Source organism: Sciurus carolinensis, chromosome 5 (assembly GCF_902686445.1).
Source record: "Sciurus carolinensis chromosome 5, mSciCar1.2, whole genome shotgun sequence".
Lineage (NCBI taxonomy): Eukaryota > Metazoa > Chordata > Mammalia > Rodentia > Sciuridae > Sciurus > Sciurus carolinensis.
The window spans coordinates 34,855,186-34,867,930 of NC_062217.1; the positions used below are offsets into that span (position 1 = coordinate 34,855,186).

Genomic DNA, 12,745 nt, shown 5'->3' on the forward strand with positions numbered 1-12,745 from the left:
TCATGATTTTTACTGTCATTCCTTGTTTCAGTTGGACTCCACAATCTCCTTCCTTTTTATATGCACATTGAAAGTTCCAGTTAGAAGGTTCTTTAAAGTTCATGGAACAGTTAACACATTTTCGAAATGAGAACCTGAGAAATACAGGTGTCCTTTATTCTTGGCAGAAGTCAAACAGTTGCAGGCTGTTTTGTTTGGTTTTCTCTGGTATTAGCAGAAATGGGTGCGATTACACTCCATCTGAGGGAACAGGAGTTCCTCTGCAGTTCCACTGAATGGCAGCTGTTGTCTTCTCTTGGAAGATCCTCTCTGCCCTCACAGATCACAGCAGATTTTCATGAGACAGGGGGACTTCCAGGGAATTTCAGGTCATTGCCATTCCTTAGGCCTTTTCTTCTGACCCATTTTCCAGAAGTCCAAAAGGACAGTTCCACAGGCAAGATTAAAATAGTCATTATAATAGAAATCTCTGCTATTGTCACGTACCCTCTATAAGCCAGATGCTGCATTGGGAACTTTGCAACCTTATTGCATTTAAAACTTACATTTACAATCCTGTGATTTATACGTCAATTTGCAAATGAGATCTTTGAAACTCAACGAATTTACTTTCCCAAAGTCTCCCAGCTAATAAGTGCTAGATGCAGTATTTGAAAAATATAAGATATAGATATTGATGCACACACATACACGTATAGGTATATTTTAACCTCTTATGTCCTTCCCTTTCCTCTGAAGTGTGCAGTCTTCCATCATTTCACATGACTAGAAAAGACATAATTTTTCCAAGACATAATTAATCCGTGTGCTTTGTCACAGCCACATTGTTTCAATTATTCTTGTATGTTGGAAGAACAACAACAAAGTAATTCCTCCCCTTCTTATTCTGTTTTCATTTTCTATATCAAGTGAGAACAGGTGAATAAAACCAAGTGCTCTAAGAAGATAACCAAGACCACTTCAGCCTATATATAATAATCTGTATTCAACAAATATTTATTAAGCAACTGTTTTATACCAGAAATTCTGCTAAGAGGTAGGGATACAGGTGCTAGAGAACAGAAAGCATGCCAACCCTGAAGTCTGTCTTATAATTATGTGATTACATTCTACCAATTGTTTTAATTAACAATACAATAGTTTAATTAACTACCAGTTGTTGTCTATGAACAATCAAAGCCCATAGAAATATTATACCTAGTTTTGAGAGAGAAATAAAAGTATCTGAGATGAAGATTTTTAACTTTCTGTATGTTAAATTCCCCATCAGACATTATATCATCTTTCCACAAGCTTAGAAATATATAAATATTAACTAATATTAAACATTTTCATTGTTTTTTTAAAGAATACATGTAAGAGCTGAAGCTTCTTAATTTACATAAAAATCCCATTCCTTTTTTACCTTGTAATTTTTAACCAGAGTAAATTGAGTTTTATGTAATTAAGTACAAAACTCAAATATAGAGGTATTTCAGTACCAATACCTAGCAAAGTTATCTAAGTCCTATAAATGTTTTATCTAGTTATTTTTGCTTGTATACCTGAACTGTCTGCAAACTTCTGATTGAAATGAAGTCATTCTTATATTTCTAAGACGGCAAACTATAACTATGAATGAGTAGATTAATGATTTGATCTCTGTGATCATTTTTGGTATGAACATACCAGGTTAATGCTATATAATATTTAGTACAGAGTAAACACACTATTCTACAGGAATATAGAACTTAATGTATCTCAAGAAATCCTGATATGAATGCATACAAAGAGAAGACACACACATGTCTGAGCTGAGTAAACAAATTCCATTTTATGATATGACATTTGGGTGACATAGGCTGACCAGTATCTGAAATCCAAACATTAATTCTCAGTTTTGAAATTTTGCACCAGTGACAAGGTTGACAAAAGGAGCTCACTGGCTGGCTTATATTTTGAGATAAGTGTGCCAAAATTCAATGTCCCAAGTTAGTGAAAGAGGATGGTCAACTGCAGCTGATAACAGGGAAATGATATAGAAAGCACGCAAGAGCTTCAACCTCTGTGAGAGTTAAACTCAGCAGTGTGAAGCATATCATCATCTTAAGAGAACTAAAAAATTCCAGCCTCTTTTTGAAAGAACTGCACATAGTCTCTGACACTCAAAGGTTGTTGATGACACTATTTTCATTTTCCAGGACTAAAATTATTTTAGTCATGTAAAACTTTCTGAAATTTGCAGCATTCACAAAATAAAGATATTTAATGATGTGAGCAAAGATTTCACAAAGATTCACTCTAACCAATATGTCTGCACAGTATCAAGTAATGACTTTTGGACGTTGTGGTACCCTGAGGTGACCTTGTAACACATGATCTTGTGGTTCCGGCATATTTTCCGTTGTTTCTCTTTTAAGCTGCTCTTTAAATTAATCTGTATTAAAAGTCTATTTTTTAAAAAAGTTTTTTTTTAAAGCAAAGAAGTAGGAGAGACATCCAAGTTCAAACGTATCAGTGACAGATTCCATTGTATTCAGTACACTTACTGGTCAGTCCAAGGGTACTGATCAGTCCAGTCATAGCCTGAAGATGTACCGGAATGTCTTCTAGTCATTTTTGAATCTGCCAAATTTTTTAAAAGCAATGAACACTTGGTGCTTTCATCCATGTGCTACATTTTCCTTCCCTTCCTTGGAAGACTTTTAGAAGATAATTTGTTCTATCGTGTTTTTAACCAAGTCTGATTGTTCCTTTTTTTTTCTCTCTTTGTGTAGCATAATTGAGCAAAGGGACAGCATGAACATTCTCTTTCCAATAGCTACAACTACTTTATTTCTGAGAACAAAAGTCATTTTTTTTTTTTTTTTTTTGGTCTAAGTTGAAGTAGAGTCAAGACCTAAAAATAAAAACCATGATTATAAATCAAAGTGTTCAGTACAGTCACATTGACTAATAATGAGTGCATTCACTCAACTCAGCTTAATCTTTCAAAATAAAGGGTCATGAAACCAAAATGCAAGTCTGGAAGCTACACATCTTTATTGTCCAAAAGACAAATGCAAGATGTTAATAATAGTGGAATAAGAAGTGGGGGGTGTCAGGTGATATAATAACTTTTCTACTCATTTTTCTTTAAACCTAAAACTACCAAAAAATAAAGCATATTAAATTTTGTAAAAAATCATTGTTAATGTTTTAGTCTGTGACCCTGCAGTCACTTTTGTTTGTTGACTGGTGATTTTTGTTGTTTGAGGGTTCTCATACTAGTCTCTGCTTACTTCCCAAGAGCTTTGTATTTCTATAATCCAGCCCTTTGTTTTTCCCTGAGCATCTTCAGAGAGACAGCTACAGTTTCAATGTAATGTGTGAGTGAGATTTGACATATACACTTTTATTTAATATCCACATGTCATATTCTCCCTATATGTACTAATATGTGTGCTGTACATATGATACTTTTATAATTTTGTATGTGTACAATTGTATGCCTATATAAAATTTCTGTGTCAGGACTGATTTTTACTGGTGATTGAACCCAGGGATGCTTAACCACTGAGTCACATCCCACATCCCCAGCTCCTTTTTGATATTTTATTTAGAGACAGGGTCTTGCTGAGTTGCTTAGGGCCTTGCCTTGCTAGGTTGCTAAGGCTGGCTCTGATATCGCAATCCTCCTGCCTCAGCCTCCCAAGTCACTGGGATTATATGGGCATGGGCCACTGCACCCAACCCAACAGTTCTGATGGTTGAAGGATTCCTCTCAACACTTGTTTCCAGTTTCCCTCTACCTTCCCCGAGGCCCCTGCTCTCTCTCTCCGCCTCAGCAGTACTTTAAATTCCTCTTTTCTCATGGTAGTTTAGTCTTTTGTTTTCCTGTGCTTTGAGTAATGCTGAGTATTCTCCCTTCACACAGTAGAGTCAGGCTTATGAGCAAGGGCTTAGAGATGGGGTGTCTGGGTTCAACTCCAGCATCAACACCTGCCAACCTAGCCTTCCGGGAGATTCTTCACATCTGTGGGCCTCATGTCCTCAGAGGTAAAATAACAGTCACAAGACTTCTCCCCTCAAAGGTTGTTGAAAAGATAAAACTAGCCAGTACATGTCAAGTGTTTAGAATAGGGCTTAACAAAGAGTAAGAAGTCTGTATGGGTTAGCTAATCATTTTTAAGGATAATACAAAAATGACACTTTGAGAAATTTTTCACATAAAAGGCTATACATACTTGAGAAGTGTATACAATACACTTCTATTGTATATACAAATTGAAGTTGAAAAATAATGTTAGCTGAAAAGTCTACCCGGGAAATCTTTTCTTTGTCTCCCTGATACCCTTTTAAAGTTTCTCCCACAGATTACACATTTCTGTTAGAAGTTAGGTCAACAGAAGACCTGAACTTGATACTGGGCCTATTTGCCCTATGTCAGATCAACTGTAGGAGAGAATTCCAGAGCTGAGGGCATGGTCCAACTACTCAGTTTTCTTCTTTATTCATAGTTCAACATACTGGCACTGCCAAGAAGTCCTGTCTTCTTTAATCAATTCTGCATGGGTCATGGAGTTTAGGAGGAACCTTAGGTATTAAAGGTATAAATCTTAAAAGGTTTATGCTATTAAAATTCTACCTATGAAACTTTTTTGAATAACTTATTTGAAAACAAAATTGGTCAGTGTAAGTTAGCAGCATGAATATTACATGTGATCCACCCTGTTTCTTAGCTCCAATTGTAATACCAAGATACAATAGACCAGGTGGTGTTAACAGACATTTCTTTTTCACAGTTTTGGAAGCTGAGAGGTCCATGATTAAGGTGCCAGCAGATAGGATTTTGGGCGAGGGACCCCTCTTTCTGGCTTACAGATAGTAACTCAGGTCCTTGCTGTATTTGCACTATATTACTCAGCATTCCTTGCCTGCTGGTGGAGAGTTCATGTCCTTGCTCCTCTTATAAGGACATTAATCCCATCATACGGCCCCCATCCTCATGACCTCACCTAACCTAATCACTTCCCAAAGGCCCATCTGCCACTGGAAGTTAGAGTGTCAACACATGAATTTGCAGGGGCACAAACTTGCGCTCCATAGCAAAGCCTAGAAAAGTCATCAAACTTTCCATGATATTTCATATTCAACACCACAAGCACCAAACCTAAAATTTGCCGAAACCTAGGTGACACCAGGGCAAGTTTAATGAAAGTGTTAATGAAAAAAAATTCAGCAAAACGCAATTACTATTTGAATATTCTATGACACACTGAGTGTTTTTTTGCACTAAAGTCAGGGTGATCCTATGTTGAAATTTTAAATTGGTAAAATCTTACTTGAGAATTTTTGCCCTTACTAAAACTCATCTTAAGAGTAACCCAGCTTTTCTCTAGATACCACTTTGATCCCATTTCAAGCAAAACTGGAGAGAAATCCCTAGGTCTATTGTCTCCAGTTCCTGTCTTCACATTCTCTTATAAACTCACTCCTTTAATATCTCGTCCCTTCTACTCCACTGAAAAAATTCCAGTGAAGAAGACCAACTTCTGGTGCCTTCTCTGCTAATCTGATGATTAACTCTCACGCCTCAACCCATCTGACTTGGCAGCATTGGAAACAACTAACTCCCCCTTTTTCTTGACACAGGATTTGCACTTGGTCTCCATCATTGGGAGTCCCTGTTGGCTTCCTTTGCTCAGTCTCCTCCCTGCTTTCTCAATGCCCTAAGCAAAGTTCATGGACCCTTTCCCCTCCTTGTCTATAATCCTCTCCTGTGGAATTTTTCTCTGACTCGTGGCTTTGCATACCATCAACCTGCCCAATTTCTACCTGTGTATTTCCAATCTGGACCTCTCCTCTGAAATCCAGGATTATATACTCAGCAGGGCACTTTGTCATTTCAATGTGGATATTTAAGACACCTTGATTTTAATATATCAAAAATGGAATTCCAGGTTCCCCCCAAATCTGATTCTCCTATAGTCTTCCTCACCTTCATCAACAGCAATTTCATCTGCTCAGTTGGTAAAGACAACCAAACCTGGAGTCATCCTTGGTTCTTCAGGTTCTCTCACACAACATAGCTGATCTTTATAAAACTCTTTGGGATCTTCCTTGGCAATCCACCCTCCACAGAATCATATTGTAACACATCTAGAGCTACCTCCAATCTTCCCTTAGTGGTCGCAAAGTCTCCTTACTAAGTTGTTTGTTTCAGTTGCTGCTACCTAATGTCTATCTCATAGTAGCCAAAACTTATGTTCTAAAATTATGTTAGAGTACAATGCTACCATTCATGTCCAGAGCCCTCCCATGATTCCATTTTGAGAAACTGAATGTGCAAACAGAGAAAGCCAGACCATACGTTAAAATTCAGCTCTTACCCATGACCTACAGAAGCCAAACCACAACCTCTGGAGCAATCAGCCCAAGATCATCAGAACTTGATCTGACAGCTTCCCTGATTCTGTTTCTTATTTCTAACTCTAGGCCAACCAGAGAAACCCAAATATACAGCCCTCCACAATCCTATAGGACACCCTACTTAGCTTGCTACCATTTTCCCATCCCACAGTCTCTAATCAGGACCCACATGAGCTTCCCTTTCCCCTACTAAACTTCTCTGCTTCTGAGTCTCTGTCAAAACCCCAGTGAAGGTGGTGGACTCCATTATTATAGCCAACCCTAAATAAGCAGCATTTCTTTGCTCTCATAACTTTATTTCCATTCTTAGAGTGAAAACCAAAGTCCTTCTAATATTCCTGAAGGTCCGTGTGCTCTGCCCACCACCCATCCTATCACTGGCCCTGGGTCTTAACCTTGCCTTTCCCAATTGGCTCTGACTGCTTGGTCTCTGGCAGTTCCTGTACACACTTGGCACAACATGGCCAGAAGCCCTTTTCACATGTTCATCCCTTTGCCTGGAACTGCCACCTCTGTGGTATTCACTGAGGGCCTCTCAGTACTATCTTCCAACCTCATCTCTAATACAACTCCCTCAGAAGCACCCTATGTGACATCTAAGTACCATAGAACCCTCCACCCCCATAGCCCAGCCCCAGCATGCCTACTGCTCCGAACACATTTCAGTTTCTTCGTATCATACCCTGATGCGATATTTTGTCTTTTTATATATTTATTTTCTTTCTCCTCCCCATCCCCAACTAGAACGAAAACTCCAGGAGGGCAGGATTTTTCTTTACGTTTGTATCTGCTGTGCTTAGCACAGTTCCTGTGAAATTGAAGTCACTCTGTCAGGGTTTGATAAGTGAAAAATTAGTTATAAAATCTTGTATTCAGATTTGTAAAATACGAGAAATTTAAAAATTAGTGTGTCAGATTTCCAGGAGAAAATAAATGATAGGCTCAAAATGAGTAATTTGAACAGAATTTGTGATTCTTTTACCAAAGTGAGAGCAAGGGTCTGTAGACCCCCCAGGTTTAGCAAAGTGACCCAAGATGAGTGAGGGCTATTGCCCTCCCCTGTGGGCCAGAGGAGCATGCAGCCAGCTCTGGAAACCTGAGAGGGGGAGGGATAACTGCCAAACTCACTAGGCTCTTGCCCTCCAAGGCCACTCCTGTGTTCCTCTTTGACTGACCCACCTGGAAGCCCGAAGTTGAAAAGTGAAGGGTTGTACATTCCATGTATTTCCCATTAGTCTGGGAACAGAGCAGGGTGAAGAGTGGATCTCGAGTCCTCTGTCCACTATTCCAGCGTCTTTTATAACTATCCACCAAAGTGGGTCTTATGACTTTAAAAATAGTCCTAAAACATTTTATATGTACATATGGATATGAGACTTTCAGGGAAACGGACTCCCTATCAAATAATAGGGTATCTGTTTGGGGTTTGTGATGTCAAACTACCCAACTAAATGGTTTTTATAATTTTATATAGTAACTAATTTTTAACAATTTAATTATGCTATTTTATTATTTAATGTACCTTTCAACTATGTTAAAAGTGAATCATTGAAACTTACAATACATACATACATAAACTTACATAAATATAATCTATTATATATATAAACTTACAGACATATAATGTATATGCTACATGTCATTGTTAACCTGCAAGGGAAGAAGGACACTGCAGAAACATCCTTGCAGCCAATGAGTCGATTTATGAATTCTGAAGGAACTGTTACTTTTAAAAGTGTCAAATAATGTATTATTATATTTTAAATCACAAATCATCCAAAAGGATCCTTTTAGAGTGCAAAGAATTAGAGTAGACATTACGAGAGCCCAGTTCTAATCCTGACTCCACCAGGGAAAGTCTGGGCAAATAATTTCAACTGTGGGAGCCTGAAGTTCCCCCCACCTACCCCATAAGGTAAGAGGTGGAAGGAGATGACTGAGGTCACGTGCCTCTCAGATTGTACCCCTCCAGGGGAAGGGGTGAATCTCTGCCGAGAGAACAAAGTTGGATTTAAAGGAACTCTGCCAGCAGCACTATTAATTGAGAAAAGGGCAATAACTGGAGATAAAAGTCAAGTTGGGTTTTGTGTAGATTTAAAACATCACTGGCCCAGAGCCTGCATACGTTATAACTACTACATTCCCCCCTCCTCCCTCCTACCCCTCACACTATTACTCTAAAATAATACACAAAAGGAAAAAGAATCAATCACCAGAGAAATTTTAATTTGCACAGTTCAAACAAAAATCATAGCACCTTAATTGTGTTTTCTCTTCAGAATCAACTGTGTTCATTCCCCAGTCTGAATACTCCATCGAAGAAGATGTGGGTGAGCTGTTCATTCCCATCAGGAGGACAGGAGACGTCAGCCAGGAGTTCATGGTGATCTGTTACACGCAACAAGGTACAAACTAAATGGAAATAGCCCGAATGATGTAAATAAGCCTTTAGCCTGACAGAGCCAGGACATTTTGCCATGAAGTTTTGATGTTTTTCTAATTGCAAAAAAGGCAATTAAGTGTCCTCTGAGGACACCCTCTGAGAGCATGCAGAACAATCTGTTGCTCACTGTAGATGTTTCTGACTCCACATGGTCACTTACTGTAATTCTCGTCTTTTCAGATTACAAGAAACTGAAGCCTATCCAAGTCCTTCAAGTTGAAGGGAGTTATTTTTAAAACAAACAAAAAGAAAGAAACATGTATACCCAAGGAAAATTAACTTAAAACTAGTGTGAAATTCATTTTAACCAATTTCAAAATATTTGTTTTACTCATGGATAAGCACCTTATGAAAGGTGATTTATGTCATGCAAACTTAAAATGCATACATAATATTCTTTAACATACTAACTGCCTTCCGGGACGGCAGTAGATTTTCTTTTTTGCGCTGGGGAATTTAACCCAGGGGTGCTTTACCACTGAGCTACATTCCCAACCCTCTATTTTGAAACAAGGTCTCACTGAGTTGTTGAGGCTGACCTGGAACTTAAAATCCTTCTGTCTGGGCCTCCTGTTTTGCTGGTATTATAGGCATGAGCCACTGAGCCCATTAAAGCAGTAGATTTTCTAAGAATGCAAAAGAAAAAGTCATATATGCATTGACACCTGAGCAGAGTTCCATTACATTTTATATATATATTTATATATATATATATATACACACACACACACACACACATATGTGTGTATATATATGTATGTATGTATATATATATGCATACTGCTTTAAATTCATATATATATTTAAATATATGAATATATATACATATATATATATGAATTTAAAGGCAGTATAGAATAATGATAAAAATAGTCTTCAGAATTAGCTCTGAGCTCTGACCTCCAGAGTAAATGGTTTAACTTCTATAAACCTCAGTTACTAAATGTGTAAAACCCAAAACAACAGTTAAGAGGATTAATAGATGTCAGGCATTTGAATATAGGGACTGTTATTTTATAATAGTATGTTGAACTCAAAGTCCATTGACAGGAAAGACAAGAGAAAACACTGGAAATGTTCGAGGTCACCCTGAGGTTGACTCTTGATAATGGAACCATCCACAGTTGCAATTGCAATTATGGGGGTGTTATATATATTTTTAAAATACTGCCTATGAAACAGTGGTTTCTGGAAATACCCTGTAACACATTCTACATCAAACCTCTTGGCTTCTCTCTTCCTCCAGGAACAGCGACGGGGACTGTGCCAACTTCCGTGTTGTCTTACTCTGATTACATATCCAGGCCTGAGGACCATACCAGTGTTGTTCGCTTTGACAAAGACGAAAGGGAGAAAATGTGTCGGATAGTTGTCATTGACGACTCCTTATATGAAGAAGAGGAGACGTTCCGTGTCCTCTTGAGCATGCCCATGGGTGGGAGAATTGGATCGGAGTTCCCAGGAGCTCAGGTTACAATCCTCCCGGACAAAGATGATGGTAAGTTCTCATTTGCCTGCACATGTCAAGCACAGCTTTCTAGATAGAAACATGGAAGTCTAAAACTATGCACATTTATTGTCAGTTTGATTTTATAGTGTGAATAGGGCCCCCTTTTTGACTGCATGTTTTTAAAGAGCTAAACCACCTATGTGGTAGCTTTTGTTGTTGTTGGGGTTTTGTTGTTGTTGTTGTTGTTCTGCTTTTTTTGTTAAGCTCCATAGGGTTTCTTTTGTAATACCATTTACCATTAGGTGATATTACACTTTAAAAATTTCATGGTGAAGTACTGAAGCAATTTTAATTAACCCAATTTATTTCACTTTGTTTTGCTAAAAAGCTTGTATTTTATAACTTTAATCTTCTCAGTGTTCCAGCCCCTTTTTCAAAGAAATCCATCAGATAAGGCTGTTCAATGAATAACTGGAAAGGTAATAAATAAATGGAAAATTAAGTCTACCAGGCAAGAACCCTGACACCAAAGATGAAGAGAGGTGGATACACTGGACGACTCTTCCCTGGGAAACTAGCTTACCAGGAAGTCAGACCTTCTGAAAAGTAAAGGAAAAAAGGGGTCTTAATCCTCCCAGTTGAAGAAATAGTTTTCATTTTCTTGTCAGGAAAGGGAATAAGAGAAAAAGATTATAAATAATCTTATAATGAACACAAAGAGCAGTAAACAGAGAGAGCAGATCGTTCCACCCCATTCAGCACTGGACTGTGTTTCTTTCCCCTTTGAAAGAGGAAGGTTGAGTCTATTGGGAGGAGAGTCAAAAGACTTTAATCACAAATTATCTTAAAACTCAGCAAATTGAAAATGATCTACCAGGAAAGGTCTTTGCTAGTTCAGGGCAAGGAGAACGTCAGAGGTGGAGGTGGTCAGGGGTCACTTGAGCTTAAACTCTGCCAAGCACAGGGTTGCAGCCTATGTACTACCTTGTACTTTATTTCCCCATGAAGTATATAAGAATGTCCTTTACTGAAAAGGTTTAAAAATACTAATGATAAATTAGGAATGATTTTATCAAGAGAAGATGGGGGGGCTGAGGAGATAGCTCAGTTGGTAGAGTGCCTGCCTTGTAAGAACAAGGCCCTGGGTTCAATCCCCAGCACCGCAAAAAAAAAATAAAAGAGAAGATGGAAGAAAGTCTTGATTCTACCCCTAAATGGATATTTATCCATAGATAATAAACTACATGGATAATATTTTTAAATGTTGGCTTTAGTGTATTAGTTTAATAAGAAGTTTTATTCTGTGTTTGACTCAAGTGTAGGAATTTTATTTTGAATTGAATCAATATTAGGGAAGGCACCAATATTTTGAATGTCAGTCTAAACAGATCTAAAGAGTCACACTAAAAGACTATCTACTATCCAGAGAGCTCTTCAGCTGTTGATAATCTATATTGACAGAGTTAGGTTTGATGTAAAAATAGAGAGTCTACTTAATGGTTACTTCAATTCAGTTTGTTTCATTGGCAAAAATTTTTTTTCTGTGTGGATTGCTACAGAATGCACATAGGAAAAAAATAAAGGTACAGAAATAAGCCATTTCACATATATATCACTAAATCTTTACAAGAAAGAGGGGCAATGTCTTTATCCCTGTTTCACAGATGTCCAAATTAAAATTTAGGGAGGCTGAGAGAGACAGGCTCAAATTTGCAAGGCTAGTGTACAACAGAGTGGTATCTGGGGGCAGGGAGTGTGGGAGGGGCACAGGTGCTGGGAACAGCAGCTGGAACAGAGTGGTTGTGGAGGGGGGACAGAGACCAGCAAGCAGCCAAGAGACAGTGCCGAGTGAGAGTGAATGTGACATGGTAGTCAATTAGAGGAGGAAAGATGAGGAACAGGAAGGACTGAAGGGATGCTCTGGTTTCTAGCTAGGGCAGTTAGATTAAAAGTTGGTCCCGTCCACTTAGAAGGAGAATAAGAATAGAATCAGATTAGAAACCAATACTGAATTATTTAGGGCATGATATTTTGAAGAGCCTGATTGACTTCAAATATAGGATGTCAAGTTGACAAATGAAGATTATCGCGCTCCCTCTGGCCGCAGAGAGAGACACGACAAATGTCTGAAGCTTTGGAAGTTTATTATGCACAGTCCCTCTCCTACACTTCTCTTACTCCCAGCTTCCGCGCACTCCCAGCTTCTCTTCTCTCAGCTTCTTCTTACTCCCAGCTTCCGCGCACTTCCAGCTTCTCTTCTCTCGGCTTCTTCTTACTCCCAGCTTCCGCGCACTCCCAGCTTCCAGCTCAGCTTCAGCCTCCGCCCCCCTACTCTCCCACCCACCAGGCTTATATACACTTCAGCCAATCAGGGGAGAGTACACGAGGTCAACGCGGACAGCTGCAAGCATAGGATAGGTACACGAGGGGGGCATGCTCTAATCACATCGTTAACTAGCCAA

General features: G+C 38.6%; 1 protein-coding gene across 1 annotated transcript in view; it reads left to right on the forward strand.

The window, feature by feature from the left end:
- Nucleotides 1-12,745, forward strand: part of Frem2 (FRAS1 related extracellular matrix 2) — a 172,771-nt gene that overhangs the window by 89,378 nt on the left and 70,648 nt on the right. Inside the window, exons 5-6 of the mRNA XM_047554183.1 lie at nucleotides 8,670-8,795; nucleotides 10,080-10,331. Of these exons, the coding sequence (XP_047410139.1) occupies nucleotides 8,670-8,795; nucleotides 10,080-10,331 (378 nt within the window). The remainder of the gene's footprint in view (nucleotides 1-8,669; nucleotides 8,796-10,079; nucleotides 10,332-12,745) is intronic.